This window comes from Salvelinus sp. IW2-2015, linkage group LG28 (assembly GCF_002910315.2).
Source record: "Salvelinus sp. IW2-2015 linkage group LG28, ASM291031v2, whole genome shotgun sequence".
NCBI lineage: Eukaryota > Metazoa > Chordata > Actinopteri > Salmoniformes > Salmonidae > Salvelinus > Salvelinus sp. IW2-2015.
Genome location: NC_036868.1, coordinates 12,237,978 through 12,258,200, shown reverse-complemented (window position 1 = coordinate 12,258,200; position 20,223 = coordinate 12,237,978). Strand labels below are relative to the sequence as shown.

General features: G+C 42.6%; 1 protein-coding gene across 1 annotated transcript in view; it reads right to left on the bottom strand.

Moving 5' to 3' along the window:
• The window catches only part of LOC111954251 (mannosyl-oligosaccharide 1,2-alpha-mannosidase IA), a 181,791-nt gene that overhangs the window by 51,159 nt on the left and 110,409 nt on the right, over positions 1 to 20,223 (bottom strand). Inside the window, exon 5 of the mRNA XM_070435745.1 lies at positions 11,623 to 11,717. Within this exon, the coding sequence (XP_070291846.1) occupies positions 11,623 to 11,717 (95 nt within the window). The remainder of the gene's footprint in view (positions 1 to 11,622; positions 11,718 to 20,223) is intronic.

Sequence of the window (20,223 nt, the reverse complement as noted above, 5' to 3'; positions counted from 1 at the left end):
AAGTCACACTATGACACTTTTATGTGAGATTAAAGAAATGGACAGTCCAATGGGTTTCGGAATTTGGAGGGATGAAGCTTAGAGTCTATTGGAGAGCTGCTGAGGGTGAGAGGGGGCTACTGTGAGGGGCTGCTACTGTCCCAGTACATCGAAAGACTTCTTCTGATCCTCTTCAGACAAGCTGAGAGGGTGTCTGTCTGTCTGTCTGGTACACCTGCAGCAGACACTCACATAACTGTCAACTCCTCAATAAGACTGGAAATGTCCTTTCGCTCCATTACTCATCCTCATCTCCCTAAACATTAGCTGGCTGTCACAGAGTACAGTATTYTTTCCCCTAGAACAAACCCACACACCTAAATATAGGTAATTATTACTGCGGCTTGAGTACATTTATAATTGCTTTGTAATTTCAGTGGTTTTGAAACTGTATCATGAAAGTAATGTCTGTTCCATTTGACTTTCAGAAAGGAGAAAATAGCAGACGCAAAAGTTAAGGGAAGAATTTTGATAGTGTTTGATTTCACATAAAGGAATCTAGTCATGTAGCTAGCACAAATATTTTACCATTGCCTCTTTGATGAAAGATTGAATTAATATTTACGTAAAAACACAATCCCTCAAACAGCTAATTAAATAATCCAATCCCTCTGGTGTAGATTTGTTTGATTATTCTAGCGGTATGATTCTTGTCGTTTAATGTAAACCACGAGAAAATATTTTGTTCAAGAACAAAGACATCACCTCCACTCCATGGGAGGATGAAAAGGGGGACAAACAAACAAGCAGAGAACAGAAGAGATGAAGCCAGTCAGATTGATTACGTGACCCAGGAACAACAATTAGCTGCGAATGAGGTAGCAAGCCTGTATGCCAGGAACTCTCTACCTCGGTGTTCATAKGAGAACCATCCATCTGTGACCTGAGAGGACCTCTCTCACTGGGATAGCGATGAAGACACACTAGGATGAAGCAGAATCCCACTGCATTTTCTGCTCAATTACCAACCACCAATGGCCTCAATGAATGCGCTCTGGCCCAGTCTATGCTCACAGTGATTTGCATGGCTAGGATCTTCTGGAAGTCCATAGAAGGGAGGATGAGGAGGAAATGATATAGGTAAGGGGCTATGGACCCAGAGAGAGAGTAAGAGCGAAAGAGGGGGCGTGATTTGACCACGCTCCCTTCGGGTACACCCAGTGCCACAGGCCCATTCTAGCTCAATCTGGGTCAAGGTTGTGGCACGGCGCTAAGAGTAAAATCAATAGTTTTCTTGTTCACCCATCAGCCCTGGTTCTTTCCATCCTTCCTTCATATGCTGGATGTGCATGGATTGGAAGAAGTAGCCTTTAAAAGCCTCTGTATGCAACCCACCTCCTCATGTGTCACTCTGCTAGCAGCCTCCAGCAGTTAATGACTGTTAGTGGAGGTGAAGTTCTCTCTCTTATGTTTATTTTTGATTTATTTCACCTTTATTTAAGCAGGGAGTCATGCTGAGACCCAGGTCTATTTCCCAGATGAGCCCTGCATGAACACATCAATAAACAACCATTACACTATATACAGTGCATTCGGAAAACACTCAGATCCCTTGACTTTTTCAACATTTTGGTACATAACAGCCTTATTCTAAAATGTATTAAATAGTCCCCCCCCCCTCATCAAGCTACACACAATACCCCATAATGACAAAGCAAAAACAGGTTGTCATCTTTTCAAATGTACMAAAAAAAACTGGAAATATGACATTTACATAATTATTCAGGGCCTTTACTCAGTACTTTGTTTAAGCACCTTTTGCAGCGATTACAACAGTGAGTCTTCTTGGGTATGACGCTACACGCTTGGCACACTTGTATTTGGTGAGTTTCTCCCATTCTCTGCAGATCCTCTCAAGCTCTATCAGGTTTGACAGGTAGTATCACTGCACAGCTATTTTCAGGTCTCTCCAGAGATGTTTGATCGGGTTAAAGTCCGGGCTCTGGCTGGACCACTCAAGGACATTCAGAGACTTGTCCCGAAGCCACTCCTGTGTTCTCTTGGCTGTGTGCTTAGTGTCGTTGTCCTGTTGGAAGGTGAACCATCCCAGTCTGAGATCCTGAGGGCTCTGGAGCAGGTTTTCATCAAGGATATGGAGTGCTGCAGAAATGGTTAACCTTCTAGAAGGTTCTCCCATCTCCACAGTGGAACTCTGGAGCTCTGTCAGAGTGTCCATTGGGTTCTTGGTCACCTCCCTGACCAAGGCCCTTTTCCCCCGATTGCTCAGTTTGGCGCCAGCTCGAGGACGAGTTCTGGTGGTTTGAAACTTCTTCCATTTAAGAATGATGAAGGCCACTGTGTTCTTGGGGACCTTCAATGCTGCACACATTTTTTGGTACTCTTCCTCAGATCTGTGCCTCGACACAATTCTGTCTCAAAGCTCAATGGACAATTCCTTCGACCTCATGGCTTGGTTTTTGCTCTGACATGCACTATCAACTGTAGGACCTTATATAGGACAGGTGTGTGCCTTTCCAAATCATGTCCAATCAATTGATTTTACCACAGGTGGACTCCAATCAAGTTGTAGAAACATCTCAAGGATGATCAATGGAAACAGGATGCACCTGAGCTCAATTTTGATTCTCATAGCAAAGGGTCGGATACTTATGTAAATAAGGTATTTCTGTTTTTAATTTTTAATACATTTATAAAAACCTGTTTTTGCTTTGTCATTACGAGGATTTTTTTATTAATCGATTATAGAATAAGGCTGTAACATAACAAAATGTGGAAAAAGGGAAGGGGTCTGAATGCCCTGTACATATCTATACACACACATCAATTACACAACACATGAAAAGCAAACACAAAACACCAAAAGCAAAACACCATCATATGAAACAAACCCATTCGTCAGTAAAAATGCCCTCTAACATCTGCCTGAATTTCCCTAGAGTAGGGATTCAGCCCCGGGCCAATTTTTTCTTGAACGGTTTGTCAGGAGGCCGGAACATAATTATACTGAACAAAAATATAAACGCAACATGTTGGTCCCATGTTTAATGAGTTGAAATAAAAGATCCCTGAATGTTCCATGTGCACAAAAAAACGTATTTCTCTCAAATTCTGTGCACAAATTTGTTTACATCCTTGTTAGTGAGCATTTCTCCTTCGCCATGATAATCCAGACACATCAAGAAGCTGATTAAACAGCAATATCATTATACAGTTGCACCTTGTGCTGGGGACAATAAAAGGACGCTCTAAAATGTCTCTACTATAAGCCACCTCTAACGTCATTTTAGAGAATTTGGCAGTATGTCCAACCGGCCTCACAACCGCAGACCACGTGTAACTATGCCAGCCCAGGACCTCCATATCCGGCTTCTTCACATGCGGGATTGTTGTGTTTCTATTTTTGTTCAGTATACAAATAATTTGTAGACTGCAAATTGACTGCAAGAAGCCCAAACAGATACAACATTTAACTAAAACAATCCTTTCAAAAAATGTGTACACAATCATATACAGTACATGGCCAAAAGTATGTGGAGACCCCTTTACTTCAAATTAGTGGATTTGGCTATTTCAGACACAGCCATTGCTGACAGGTGTATAAAATTGAGCACACAGCCATGCAATGTCCATTGACAAACACTAGCAGTAGAATGGCACGTACTGAAGAACTCAGTGACTTTCAACGTGGCACCGTCTCGGGATGCCACCTATCCAACAAGTCTGTCCTCGGTTGCAACACTCACTACCGACTTCCAAACTGCCTAATATCACCATGCGCAATGCCAAGTGTCGGCTGGAGTGGTGTAAAGCTTGCCACCATTGGACTCCGGAGCAGTGGAAACGCGTTCTCTGGAGTGATGAATCAGGCAGATGCCAGGAGAACACTACCTGCCCAAATGCATAGTGTCAACTGTAAAGTTTGGTGGAGGAGGAATAATGGTCTGGGGCTGTTTTTCATGGTTCGGGCTAGCTCCCATAGTTCCATGTAGTGTATACAGTATCTCTTTATTATGCGTGTGAATACCTTGGAACAGATTTCCAAAATTAAAATCACTCTTAACTGATTTGCTGGTGTTTTTACAGTCTTTATGTCCAACAATAAAATAAAATAAATAAATAGATATATAAAATCATGTTATTGTTCAGAAAACGTGGGTGCCCAAATAAACTCACCCACGGGCCAAATTCGGCGTGCGGGCCGCCAATTGGGTAAATCTACCCTAGAGGCACCAACTTTAATAACTAAGGGCTGATAGTGTAGAGTGTACAAAACATTAAGGACACCTGCTCTTTCCATGACAGACTGACCAGGTGAATCCAGGTGAAAGCTATGATCCCTTATTGATTTCACTTGTTAAAAAGACAGGTTAAAGAAGTATTTTTAAGCCTTGAGACAATTGAGACATGGATTGTGATTGTGTGCCATTCAGAGGGTGAATGGGCAAGACAAAAGATTTAAGTGCCTTTGAGGACATCCAGACAATTTTACACAACTGTGGGTGGCATTGAAGTCAACCTGGTCCAGCACTTGACACCTTGTAGAGTCCATGCCCCGATGAATTGAGGCTGTTTTGAGGGCAAAAGTGGGGGGTGCAACTCCTTAATGTCTTGTACACTCAGTGTACACAGCGCCTTCAGAAAGTATTCACACCCCTTTATTTTTTACACATTTTGTTGTGTTACAACCTGAATTTAAAACGCATTCAATTGAGATGTGTGACTGAACTACACTACCCCATAATGTCAAAGTGGAGTGTTGTTTGTAGGAAGTAAAAAATAAAATAAAAATTAAGCTGAAATGTCTCGAGTCAATAAGTATTCAACCCCTTTGTTATGGAGTTATGGAGTAAAAATGTGCTTAACAAATCACATAATAAGTTGCAAGGACTCATTCCTTGTTCAATAATAGTGGTTAACGTGATTTTGAATGACTACCTCATCTCTGTACCCCACACATACAATTATCTGTAAGGTCCCTCAGCTGAGCAGTGAATTTCAAGCACAGATTTAAGCACAAAGACCAGGGAGGTTTTTCAATGACTCGCAAAGGTCACCGATTGGTAGATGTGTAAAAAAAACWATTATCCCTTTGGTGAAGTTATTAATTAGGCTTTGGATGGTGTATCAATACATCCAGTCACTACAAAGATACAGGTGTCCTTCCTAACTCAGTTGCCGGAGAGGAAGAAAATCGCTAAGGGATTTCACCATGAGGCCAATGGTGATTTTAAAACAGTTACAGAGTTTCATGGTTTTGATATGAGAAAACTGATGATGGTTGAAGAATTTTAAAAAGAATAATGGGCAAATATTGTACAATCCAGGTGTGCAAAGCTTACCCAAAAGACTCACAACTGTAATCAGCGCCAAAGGTGCTTCTAGAAAGGTTTGACTTAGGGGTGTGAATACATGTGTAAATTAGATAATTAATTTTCAATACATTTGCAAAAATATCTAAAAACGTGTTTACTTTGTCATTATGGGGCATTGTGGGTAGATGGGTGAGAAAAAAACATTTAATAAATGTTAAATTCAGGCTGTAACACAACAAAAAATGGGGAATAAGTCAAGGGGTAAGAATACTTTCTGAAGGTACTGTAGCTGGCATCCTCGTTAGAAAGGGCTGGAGAGCTGGACAGGTTTATACTGTAGGTTAGGAATATCCCTCTACAGATACTCTACAAAACTGTCTACATGTTGATTACATATTATCTGCTATAACTCTAATTTCAGTGTTGAAAATGTTGGGAATGTTCTTCTACAACATTAAAAATCACTTGGCTTCACTTAACTGTTTTCTGAGGAGTGTGGAAAAGGAGAGGGAAAACTGCCCGAGGCTGTCTGCAATTGGGTTACTGGTTCTAACACATCTGAGAACGTGTCCCTCCATTTAAAGTGGGACAAAGTACAGACGCCAAAATAGCCCAAACGTTCCTTCTTCTATTACAGGGTAAGTGTCATCTATTAAATTGGGTTACGTTGTTGCTGTCAACATTTAGCGGGTCAAATACATTATTTACCAGGTTACGTCAGTAGCCAGGTTAGGAGCCCTTGTACTTTAAAAAGGTGAAGAACCATCATCTGTAAAAACACAACCCCTAATATACAGAACCATCCACACACACACGCACACACACGCACACACACACACACACACACACACACACACAAAGATGCAACAAAAAAAGTTGTTGATACATTTTAATCCTCTCTATCTGCAGCGATACAACAGTGAGTTTAGATTCAGAATTCCCCAAAGGGACCACTGAGATTTTTTTAGCAACAAGCATCCACAAAATGAAAAACACAGGTAAGAGGGCTGGCCAGACATAACCTCCAACAAGACATTTAGTTGCATACAAAGAGGCTTTTGACAGCCACAGAGTTTGTCTCATTAGTCCTCAAGTTAACGAGAGAGAATGAGTATGAGGGCTGCTGTGTTTCCTAACGAACATAACACAGCTCACTATAAGTGAATGGAGGTGCTGCCTACTGATACACATCTGTTTCTAGACAGCAAATAGACATATGCCAGCTCTGCATTAACGTGTGTATACTTTGTGAAACCTATTCCCTTTTCCCATAACCAGTTTATTCGCTCATATGCCTTAGCATCTCCATATCAGAAATGACATCTGTGGTTGAGGTCTGGTGGGCTCTATATAAGCTAACCCAGTTATGGTTCAGTGACGTGGGTAAATTCATAATTTCCACCTATCTGTTGGGGCCCCTGGGGGCCTGTGGTGGGGTGAGGACCATGCCTGGGTGGGCGGCAGTCCTCTGGGGCCTCAGATCTAACTCCAGGAGATTAGTAGCTTCAACCACCATGTGATGATGCGTGAAGAAAGCCCTTCATTCGCCATAAGYGGGGGAAATTAATTTGTTACACCGACCCGCACGGCCATCTCCAAGACAACCTGGGTTTTAATTCATATCTGACGAACTGGGCCGCGCGCTCACTGGCGAGAAAAAGGARAAGAATGCCTTCACATGAATCCTGCGATTAGAGGGGGAGAGTGCACAATTTGAGCTTTGAGACAGATTTTTTTCTCCCTCCTGGCTAATAAAAACAGCCATTATACAGTGTGTAGGTATCTGAGAAAATATAACATACAACATATGAAGCTAAAGACATTTATTTCATTCAGTGCAGTAGCAGTGACAAGCCACACACATGTTCAGTTTCTGTGATATTGATAAAATCCCTCTCCCTATTCTTTGCTGTGCTGAGGGTTGTGTAGTAAGCAGGAATTGTTAAGAGTGAGTATGGTATGCAAATAAGGCCTTTCTCAGCCATTGGACTGCCGGGGTTGAGCACGCTACACTAGCTGCAGGACTGGAGCAGACAGGACAGATGGGACATAACAGAGAGGATGTTTATTCTCATGGCTGAGACTAGCCGCTGGCGTCACACGCCCCCCTGTTCTTCCTTTCCCTCCCTGCTTCATCCCCCTTTTCCTTCACCCTTTTACCCACCAGGCAGCAACTTGTTTAGCGTCTCTGGAAAAACAATTTCTAAACCCAATAAAAATCCTCCAACAGGTTTGCCCCTGGAGAGTAGCAGCTGACCCTCTATCCTCCAGACTCCATCCCGTCTCCCTCTCTCTTTTCTGAGGGACGTGGGCGGCTAGGTTCGTCCCTTCAGGGGGGATACGGTAAGCGCGAGGGTAGAGATGGAGGGAGGGGAACAAGGAGGTCCAGGGAGGGCAGTCCAAGAAAAACTGTCACTTTGGATTTGTTAGCCGGGACAACACATGACCTTGACAGTGCTGTATTGTTTTGAAGCGGTTTCTGTGTAGAGCAGGAGAAAGGGAGCCATGGCAGCTATGGACACTGTAGTCGAGACGCTGAGCAGGGGCCATTCAGAGTAAGGTGCAGGCAGGATAACAATCTAGAGGCAGGCTTGATTTGCGAGAGAGCATCATAACAAAAAACTTGGTCCAGACAAGGTGTAKTCAAAACACTGACTTATTAATGGCAGAGCCCAGAACATCGATACACAGACAACATTCCTCACTTCTATGGTTTGGAGGATGGAATAAAGGAAGCAGAGACCGCACTTCGCAAAACAACTGTGCTTTTATGTGCCAACCACTATGCTATCAAACCAGAGCGGAGAATACTTTAAAGCTGGGGAGAAAGACAAGTATTTGCAATAATCTGTGCAGTTAATGTAAGAGAGGAAGAGTGAAACTATTGAAGGTAGGGTGATATATCAAATGAATGTTTCACATGCCTGTGGAATGAATTAACCTTCTGTCTTTTTGGTCTAGTCTTCTTCGCTGCTTCTGTGCTGTGTAGAGTGTGCACCTTCCCACCTGCACACAGACACCAAGCCCCTCCCACTGCCACTCACAACAACAGAAGGAGAAAGATAACTTCTTCCTCTCTGACAACAAGCAGTTTAAACACGCTACAGAATGGGTCATATGGACACCAAAACGCTGAGAGACATTATTTTACTGTAATAGACGACAACTTAACCTTTCCAACCATACCCTTTATGTCTCAACTACCAAAATATAAACAGAGCAGACCCTACTAAAACGAGAGTATTAATGATTGTGGAAAATTCATGCTCAGTTACTGTAATGCATACATTGCAGTACCACGCACTGCTAGAAGYATTTTAGCCACAGACTGTTTTGTGCTAGCTGTCTAGTCTGAGTTTTATAAATGTGCAATGAGCATAAAAAGACGCATTTAAATAAAGAACTGGCAACTCGTTCTCATTCTGAGAAATAAGCATCTTCTTATCCAGATAGGCCAGTAGATTTTATTATCTAAACAAAGTGAACAGGCTGTGTTGTTCAAACAGTTGGAGACAGACAGGATGGTGTGTTCATAACAGTTAGAGACAGACAGGATGGTGTATTCATAACAGTTAGAGACAGAGAGGAGGGTGTGTTCATAACAGTTAGAGACAGACAGGAGGGTGTGTTCATAACAGTTAGAGACAGACAGGATGGTGTGTCCATAACAGTTAGAGACAGACAGGATGGTGTGTTCATAACAGTTAGAGACAGACAGGATGGTGTTTCATAACAGTTAGAGACAGACAGGATGGTGTGTTCATAACAGTTAGAGACAGACAGGATGGTGTATTCATAACAGTTAGAGACAGACAGGAGGGTGTATTCATAACAGTTAGAGACCAGACAGGAGGGTGGTGTTCATAACAGTTAGAGACAGACAGGAGGGTGTGTTCATAACAGTTAGAGACAGACAGGAGGGTGTGTTCATAACAGTTAGAGACAGACAGGAGGGTGTGTTTCATAACAGTTAGAGACAGACAGGAGGTGTGTTCATAAAGTTAGAGACAGACAGGAGGGTGTATTCATAACAGTTAGAGACAGACAGGAGGGTGTATTCATAACAGTTAGAGCAGACAGGAGGGTGTATCATAACAGTTAGAGACAGACAGGATGGTTTTTCATAACAGTTAGAGACAGACAGGAGGGTGTATTCATAACAGTTAGAGACAGACAGGAGGGAGTGTTTCATAACAGTTAGAGACAGACAGGAGGTTGTTTCATAACAGTTAGAGACAGACAGGAGGGTGTGTTCATAACAGTTAGAGACAGACAGGATGGTGTATTCATAACAGTTAGAGACAGACAGGATGGTGTATTCATAACAGTTAGAGACAGACAGGAGGGTGTTTATAACAGTTAGAGACAGACAGGAGGGTGTATTCATAACAGTTAGAGACAGACAGGAGGGTGTGTTTTCATAACAGTTAGAGACAGACAGGATGGTGTGTTCATAACAGTTAGAGACAGACAGGATGGTGTATTCATAACAGTTAGAGACAGACAGGAGGGTGTATTCATAACAGTTAGAGCAGACAGAGGGTGTATTCATAACAGTTAGAGACAGACAGGAGGTGTGTTCATAACAGTTAGAGACAGACAGGAGGGTGTGTTCATAACAGTTAGAGACAGACAGGATGGTGTATTCATAACAGTTAGAGACAGACAGGATGGTGTATTCATACAGTTAGAGACAGACAGGAGGGTGTTCATAACAGTTAGAGAACAGACAGGAGGGTGTATTCATAACAGTTGGAGACAGACAGGAGGTGTGTTTCATAAAAGTTGGAGACAGACAGGAGGGTGTGTTCATAACAGTTGGAGACAGACAGGAGGTGTGTTCATAACAGTTAGAGACAGACAGGAGGGTGTGTTCATAACAGTTTAGAGACAGACAGGAGGGTGTGTTCATAACAGTTAGAGACAGAACAGGAGGTGTGTTCATAACAGTTAGAGACAGACTGGAGGGTGTGTTCATAACAGTTAGAGACAGACAGGAGGGTGTATTCATAACAGTTAGAGACAGATAAGAGGGTGTATTCATAACAGTTAGAGACAGACAGGAGGGTGTATTCATAACAGTTAGAGACAGACTGGAGGGTGTATTCATAAACAGTTGAGACAGACTGGAGGTGTATTCATAACAGTTGGAGACAGACAGGAGGGTGTATTCATAACAGTTGGAGACAGACAGGAGGGTGTGTTCATAAAGTTGGAGACAGACAGGAGGGTGTGTTCATAACAGTTGGAGACAGACAGGAGGGTGTGTTCATAACAGTTAGAGACAGACAGGAGGGTGTGTTCATAACAGTTAGAGACAGACAGGAGGTGTGTTCATAACAGTTAGAGACAGACGAGGGGTGTGTTCATAACAGTTAGAGACAGACTGGAGGGTGTGTTCATAACAGTTAGAGACAGACAGGAGGGTGTATTCATAACAGTTGAGAGACAGACAGGAGGGTGTGTTCATAACAGTTAGAGACAGACAGGAGGGTGGTAATTTCATAACAGTTGGAGACAGACAGGAGGGTGTATTCATAACAGTTAGAGACAGACAGGAGGGTGTATTCATAACAGTTCAACTGTTCTACCTTGTTAGCAAGCAAATAGATCCAAGTTGACTAGACTTTAGCTTGCTACTCACTAGCACGTGGGTTTGTGCTTGAGAGATTGTTTATGAGACCTGTGTTCATTATCTATAATGCCTGCTACAAGAAGAAGTTGKTCATTATTAGTGGATTTGCATGGTTCTAGTTAAATTTGTAACAAAAAGGGCATTTTCATAGACAGACTTGAAAGCCAGATCAGTGATTATTGCAACAACAAAAAAAGCAGGTTAAACTATTTTGATCAAATATTGAAATTATTAGTGCGTCTTATGGTTGTGGAAGGCTTATATTTAGCCTAGGTATAACTTCACAAATCCCTGAATCCTGACTGTTTGAAATGCAGTGTATTGACCTTTAATTGTGCAACAATGCTTATTTAGAGATATGTTGTGAAAGTGGCCATAATTTTGAAAAAAATGAACTAGATATGATCGCCCAGCCCTAATTGAAGGCTTTTGGTCTTTACTCCTGTGAATGGACTACAAGCACGAGTCACGCAAGGGAAGAGTGAGCTGTTTCAAGCTGCTCAGTGGGTGTGTGTCATGTCTGTAGAGGTGCAGGGTCTAGGTATTGTCCTCTTCTAAATGTATAATGAGTGATGTTCCACTATTGGGAATAGTGATCTACTTGTAGTAGAGTGGGCAGACTGTACAGTGTGTATATAAACAGACAGACAGGTGCTGTATGAGTGCAGGACTCACCTCTTCAGGTTTAGGAGGGCCCAGGGGATGCCTGTGGGGGTTTTGAATGCAGGCAACAGCTTCTCTCCCAGTTCTATGGCCTTCCTCCTGAACACCTACCAAAAAAACAGAGAGACTCATCAGCAAAAACAATCTCTTCATGTCATTCCGTCAATGTCTAAGAGGTGGTGACAGGGATCCATAGACAATGGCCATCAAGCTCTTCCTGTCACATGGGCCTTTTATGTCACATGCAGCGTGGTCCTGTTTCCTGTTAGAGAGTAGGGAAAATAAAGGCTGTTTCCTGGTGTGTATGTATGTGTGTGTGTGTATGTGAGTGGGTGAGAGAGAGAGACGGAGAGAGCGAGAGCGCAAGGCAGAGAAGGAGAGAGGAACAGAGAGAGCGAGAGGAAAAGAAAGACAGGGAAAGAGACAGAGAAACCGGAAGAGGGAAACAGAGAGAGTGTTTAGGCCCGCTTCCTGCACCAGGCTGATAAGAACTAATCAGATAAGAGCAGAGCGTGGAGGCTCTGAGGCCTTCCTTCCCATCCTGCACTGCACTCTGCTCTTCAACGCTGCCTCACACCACCTCCCTCTCTATGCCTCCCTTCTTCCCACCATCACAGCCCTGGATATCTATCTATCAACCCCTTCAGATCAGGGACAGGAAAATGTCACCATGTCAYGAGCGCTTTACATTAAATCATATACAATGACACCAATATACAATGACAGGCATCAAAGGCACATGTGCATCTTCCCGTCTATGTTGAGTCCTGAGAGGATTCTGTACTGTAGGAAATAGGAATACTAATGTAGAATAAATACATTCCCTATGAAGTCTCCAGAAGTTTCTGTGAATGCACTCACTCTCTGGGAGATGCCCCAGTCAATAATCGGAATTTCATTCAGACATTTTGGCTCTCAGGAAAAGTGCTCTGTGTGAAGCTAAATGTAGCSTATGAGTGTCTGAATGAAATTCTGATTATTGGGATCTACTGTAACTAACCGAGATAACAAAGCTGTACACATGATCATATCTGTGTGTTCCATCATCACATGTTCCTGTACTAGTTCTGAAGTGACATGGAGCTGTCAGAGGAGGTCGTAAGACGCTGTGAAGAACAGGGAGTGTTGGTCTTGGATATGCGCGGAGACGTCTCTAAGCAGCAACAATCCGGTGTGTCACTGCCTGCCGAGGGACCTGTGCCACATGGCTTCATGCTAATCCAATTGTTGTGAAAAGATATTCTCTCCTCTATGAAGTATTAAAATGGCATATGTCCAGCCACTCAATAGTGGGGAATGTCTCACAAGTACCAAACGCCTGCACAAAGACGAGAGGGCACGAATGAATAAGGTAAAACAGCAACAGAGTCGGTCTGTTGAAAGTCATTGAATTGGGTCTTTTCAAAAAGCAGATGTAGATGATGTATAAAGAGTACAATCTCAAAGGCAGGAGCTGGTGGCCTTTCAAAAGAGGCATTCAGGAGCTGCGTCGGTACAGGGCGGTGCCATCACCGATCGTTTCATTCACTGGACACCCGCTGATACTAGTGCCCTACTAAAAAAAACCCGGCTAGGGCAGTGTGCGTCAGCCACCAAATAATCTCCTGCTGTGTCCTTGGAGTCTCTGGACAAGGTCACCTGGTAACCTGTTCTACTAATAATCACTATGTCTCCCGCTGTGTCCTTGGAGTCTCTGGACCAAGGTCACCTGGTAACCTGTTCTACTAATAATCACTATGTCTCCCGCTGTGTCCTTGGAGTCTCTGACAAGGTCACCTGGTAACCTGTTCTACTAATAATCACTATGTCCTCCGCTGTGTCCTTGGAGTCTCTGGACAAGGTCACCTGGTAACCTGTTCTACTAATAATCACTATGTCTCCCGCTGTGGTCCCTTGGAGTCTCTGGACAAGGTCACCTGGTAACCTGTTCTACTAATAATCACTATGTCTCCCGCTGTGTCCTTGGAGTCTCTGGACAAGGTCACCTGTTAACCTGTTCTACTAAATCCACAGCGCTGTTCCTTCTGCCCGCCACTCCCCCCTCTGCTCTGTGATGAGGTGTGGGTTGTCTGTCTACCTCTCTCTCGCCACTCTGTCATTTATTACATTGGACTTTTATGGCTCAATTCTGAGGAGGTTATGAAAGTAATCTGGAGCTCCCGTACCGTAAGTAGAGGACATCCACAAATCATCCCATCCCAMCAGGGTTAGCACATACAGACAGGTCGAGACTGGAGATATCCTGTGTACCTACATCTCATCCAATTTGTGTGATTAATGCTTTTAATGATGCCAGGACGCTGGAGAATAAATAAACCAGAGCCCCACCTAGAGTCATCAAGCAAACTGTCAACAAGGTTTAATAAGCAATCAAATGATCTGCAACCCCAAACAACCGGGCCAGGCTGGATGGCAGATAATATTAGTAAATATTGATAATGATATTCCTCACTCCAGTGAGTTTGAAGAATGACTTATCACTGATATGAGAGAATCAGCTTTGAAGTAGAACAGATGTTATACAGAATACAAATACAGTAACAGTTTTTTTGCAGGTTTCCTGACACTGAATAGGAATAAGGTAAACACTCATTTGGATGATTCAGGTCAAAGGAAACAAAGAAGGATGCAGTTCTGAAGATGAGGAGATGAAAGTAGTAAAAATACAACTTGCACACACCCTATTAGTGCAATAGGGGCCATATTTGTACTCTACAAAGTAATTTAGGCCATAAGGACAAAGCAAGACAGAGACAGTGACACAAAGACAGAGAGGGTGTAGTTTGTACAACAGGACTACGTGCCCGTCACTGGGAGCCAGGCTAACGGCTCCTGTGCTTTGGGGCTGTGGGGAAGAGGGCTGGACATGCCACTAAAGAAGATGAATTACCGGGCTGGGCCGGGGGTGACTGGGCCGCCTTGCGGGACACAGCCCAAATTACTCCATGCGTCTGTGGGGAAGAACCAGACAGGGCTCTGGCTCCTCCAATAGATCAACCCACACCCAGCTTTCCCCCATGGCCTAGCCTCCCTGGATGAAGCCTGGCAGGGAGGGACTGGGGGGATATAGGCCCAGTAGTTGGAACTCTAATCCCTTGACATGAAGCTCCAGGGAACACACATCACAGGTCACCAACAGGACTGAAAATGGCACTATGAAAATTMACTTCACCATGGCTACCATACCATAATATTTAGGTTAAATCTGAGAACTGACTGTACTTGCTTTCTACTGTAGCCATTGTGGATTCATATACATTGTATTTGGAAAATATTCAGACCCCTTCACTTTTTCCACGTTACAGCCTTATTCTAAAATTGATTAAATTGTCACCCCCCATCAATATACACACAATATCCCATAATGACTGACAAACAACAGTTTTTTAGATTTTTTTCTCTCCAAATGTATATAGAAAACTGAAATATCACATAAGTATTCAGACCATTTCCTCAGTACTTTGTTGAAGCACCTTTGGCAGCGATTACAGTCTTGAGTCTTCTTGGGTATGACGCTACAAGCTTGGCACACCTGTACTTGGGGAGTTAATCCCATTCTTCTCTGAAAATCCTTTCAAGCTCTGTCATGTTGGATGGGGAGYGTCGCTGCACAGCTATTTTCAGTAGCTTGATTGGCTCGGCCAATCAAGGACATTCAGAGACTTGTCCAGAAGCCACTGTCATTGTCTTGGATGTGTGCTTAGGGTCGTTGTCCTGTTGGAAGGTGAACCTTCGCCCCAGTCTGAGGTCCCGAGATCTCCTTTCATCTTTCCCATGATCCTGACTAGTCTCTCAGTCCCTGCCTCTGAAAAACATCCCCACAGCATGATGCTGYCACCACCATGCTTCACCGTAGGGATGGTATTGGCCAGGTGCCCTCCAGAYGTGACGCTTGGCATTCAGGCCAAAGAGTTCAATCTTGGTTTCATCAGACCAGAGAATCTTGTTTCTCATGGTCTTTGAGTCCTTTAGGTGCCTTTTGGCAAACTCCAAGCAGGCTGTCATGTACCTTTAACTTTCTGTCTGGCCACTCTTCCAGAAAGGCCTGAATGGTGGAGTGCTAAAGAGATGGTTGTCCTTCTGGAAGGTWMTYCCATCTCCACAGAGGAATTCTAGAGCTCTGTCAGAGTGACCATTGGGTTCTTGGTCACCTCTCTGACCAAGGCCTTTCTCCCCCGAATGCTCAGTTTGGCCGGGCTGCCAGCTCTAGGGTCTTGGTGGTTCCAAACTGCTTCCATTTAAGAATGATGGAGGCCACTGTGTTCTTGGGGACCTTCAATGCTGCACACATTTTTTGGTACTCTTCCTCAGATCTGTGCCTCGACACAATCCTGTCTCGGAGCTCTACGGACAATTCCTTCGACCTCATGGCTTGGTTTTTGCTCTATCATGCATTGGCAACTGTGGCACCTTATATAGACAGGTGTGTACCTTTCCAAATCATGTCCAATCAATTGAATTTAMYACAGGTGGACTCCATTCAAGTTGTAGAAACATCAAGGATGATCAATGGAAACAGGATGCACCGGAGCTCAATTTCGAGTCTCATAGGAAAGGGTCTCAATACTTATGTAAAAAAAAAAAACTGTTTACGCTTTGTCATTATGGGGTATTGTGTGTAGATTGATAAAAATATATATGTAATCAATTTTAGGCTAAGGCTGCAACGTAACAAAATGTGGAAAAAGTCAAGGGGTCTGAATACCTTCCGAATGCACAGTATAATACAATATGGAATACAGATAGATATTCAGGGGGATGTGGTGATATTATGATGGCTTTTAAACCCCCATGAGATCTCCAATCTCCATTGGTATGAGCTCAGTCCTGATGATGTAAGCAAAGGATTTAGCTGTTTGTTTATGTGGAACCCATTAGCTTCTGCAGAAGAAGTAGGTACTTTTTCTGGGGTCCACCAAAAACATGACAAGTAACAAAACACTGATAGAGTACAGTCACACAAATGTTAAATACAAATCAAATGTTATTTGTCACATGCACTGAATACAACAGGTGTAGCCTTTAGTGAAATGCTTACTTACAAGCCCTTAACCAACAATGCAGTTAAGAAAAATAAGTGTTAACTAAAAAAATAGATAAGTAAAAAAAGAAGCAGTACAATAACAGTAACGAGGCTATATACAGGGGGTACCGGTACAGAGTCAATGTGCGGGGGCACAGGTTAGTTGAGATAATTGAGGTAATATGTACATGTAGGTAGAGGTAGTGACTATGCATAGATAATAAACAGAGAGTAGCAGCAGCGTAAAAGAGGGGGGGGGGGGCGACGTCTACGACAATGCAAATAGTCCTGGTAGCCATTTAATTAGCTGTTCAGGAGTCATATGGCTTCAGGGTAGAAGCTGTTAAAAGAAGCCTTTTGGACTTAGACTTGGCGCTCCGGTACCGCTTGCCGTGCGGTAGCAGAGAGAACAGTCTATGACTAGGGTGGCTGGAGTCTTTGACAAATTTTAGGGCCTTCATCTGACACCGCCTGGTGTAGTGGTACTGGATGGCAGGAAGCAACGATTTACAAACAAAAATGAAAATATATACAAACAATACAACAACAAAAAGGTGTGTGCGCACGCGTCCCCTCACAGTCCCCACCGTTCCATGAGTTGTTGTTTAATCCCTTTTTAAAGATCATTTAGGCTGTTTGAGTATTTGTATTTATTATGGATCTCCATTAGCTGCTGCCAAGGCTCTTGCTACTCTTCCTGGGGTCCGGCAAAATTAAGGCAGTTATGACATTTTTCTAACGTTACAATACATTCATAACAGATTTCACAACACACTAAGTGTGTGCCCTCAGTCCCCTACTCCACTACCACATATCTACAACACAAAATCCATGTGTACGTGTGTGTATAGTGAGTATGTTATCATGTGTGTGTCTGTGTCTATGTTTGTGTTTCTTCACAGTCCCCACTGCTCCATAAGGTGTATTTTTATATCTGTTTAAAAAAAAAAATCTGATTCTACTGCTTGCATTAGTTGCCTGATGTGGAATATAGTTCCATGTAGACATGGCCTTACTGTATGTAGTACTGTGTGCCTCCCATAGTCTGTTCTGGACTTGGGGACTATGAAGAGACCTCTGGTGGCATGTCTTGTGGGGTATGCATGGGTGTCTGAGCTGTGTGCTAATAGTTTAAACAGGCAGCTCGGTGCTTTCAGCATGTCAATAACTCACAAATACAAGTAGTGATGAAGTCAATCTCTCCTCCACTTTGAGCCATGAGAGATTGACATGCATATGATTAATTTTAGCTCTCTGTGGACATCCATGGGCCAGCCGTGCTGCCCTGTTCTGAGCCAATTGCAATGTTTCTAAGTCCCTCTTTGTGCCACCTGACCACACAACTGAACAGTAGTCCAGGTTACTGAAAGCCAGTGGCATGTCCTTAGTAAAGATTTTGTTGGAGGGGCTTCCATTAAAGAACACCCTCTGTGTAATTGAAGATGGAAGGCAGTTCCATGCGTTCATGGCGAGCTATAAAATTCTGCGTTGCAGTGAATTAGTTTTGGACTTAGGGACTGAAGAGACCGCTGGTGCCATGTCTTGTGGGGTATGCATGGGTGTCTGAGCTGAATGGTATTTGATTATACAGACAATCTGGAATTTTCACAGCAATACTTCTCATAAAAACTAGAAGAGAACAGTTGATCTCTCGTCAACCCTCAACCAGGAAGGACTGGCATGTTGTTGATGTTAGTTCTGTATGTGCAGTTAAGGGCAAGGTGTGCTGCTCTGTTTTGAGCCAGCTGCTGTCTTTTTTGCTGCACTTGACTATATTACTGGACAGTAATCAAGATGGGACAAGACCACAACCTGAAAAACTAGTAAAGTTGATGTGTCAAAAATGCAGAAAATATTTTTTATAATAGACATACCCCTCCCCATCTTCATAACTTTTACAACATGACATGACCATGATAATTGATCATCAATGTTATACCTAAGAGTCTAGCTTCCTCAACTTGCTTACAACCTTTATGTACAACTCAAGTCAAGGTTTAGGTCTTAGAGAATGTTTTGAACCAAACACAATGCTTTCAGTTTTAGATTTAGATTTTATTTATTTTGCTCCTTTGCACCCCATTATTTCTATTTCTACTTCGCACATTCTTCCACTGCAAATCTACCATTCCAGTGTTTTACTTGCTATATTGTATTTACTTCGCCACCATGGCCTTTTTTTTGCCTTTACCTCCCTTATCTCACCTCATTTGCTCACATTGTATATAGACTTATTTTTCTACTGTATTATTGATTGTTTGTTTGTTTTACTACATGTGTAACTCTGTGTTGTTGTATGTGTCGAACTGCTTTGCTTTATCTTGGCCAGGTCGCAATTGTAAATGAGAACTTGTTCTCAACTTGCCTACCTGGTTAAATAAAGGTGAATCAAATAAATAAAAATATGTATTTAAGACCAGTTTATTATTAAGCATTCATTCTGATACAGACTGGAAGCTCACTGGCTTTGGGTTCTGACAAGTAGAGTGTGGAATCATCCGGCTCAAGGTTTCCGTTAGCTGGTAACTGCTGGCTTTTGGCCACAAAATAATTTAAAAAAGCAGATAAATAAAATTGTTGCAGGAAAATGACCGGGTGAAAAAAATCCCATTGCAAAATAATGGTTTTCATTCATTGATGGAAATATCAGTCGATATAATATCAGTCGATGTAATATCAGTCGATGTAATATCAGTCGATGTAATATCAGTCGATGTAATATCAGTCGATGTAATATCAGTCGATGTAATATCAGTCGATGTAATATCAGTCGTTGTAATATCAGTCGATGTAATATGAGTCGATGTAATATGAGTCGATGTAATATCAGTCGATGTAATATCAGTCGATGCTTATTTGTCTATTGGTTAATTTGCATGATTTAGTGAAATTAAATTGGCCTTTTGTGTGTCGTTAGTCATGTATCATATTTATCCAACACAACTATCACACGCCCAGCATACTTTCCTATTTTGAGAAGAACTTTTTTCTGCAGCTCCTCAGCTGGTTGCTGCTGGAATAAAACACGTGCCTTTATTATCCCATTCATTGTGCAACAACTCTAAATGCAGTCGTGTGTAAAACAGTTTTGGTGCACGATTAAAAAGAGATAAGATTTGTATTTCTCAACTGGTAATTGAAAGCGCGCCTCCCATTCACCATTCAAGTGCAGACAACAGGTTATCAGCGTGTCATCCACCACATTACAATGTGAGCTGGACATAGAATGCATTTTGAAAACATACTTAATAGGAAAAATCCGACTATGGAAACGTAGAGGCAATTATTTTATAAAGACTTCATAAGTGGCGCGTGAGTTTCCAGTTTGGGGAAGCTCATAGCCTATAGGCCAATGCAGCAGAAGGCCAATGCAGCAGAAGGCCAATGCAGCAGAAGGCCAATGCAGCAGAAGGCCCTGCTCTTTCACATCGAGGATTAGGTATTATCGACATTGTTGGAAAGATTTTTTAAATAGCTTACTGTAAGCAACTATAGCTTCAATATTTTATAATTCGCAAAGGATGTTAAAAAACACTTTCCTAAATGTTCACGCAGCAGGCCAGGTACATGTCAGGCACACACGCTCCCTC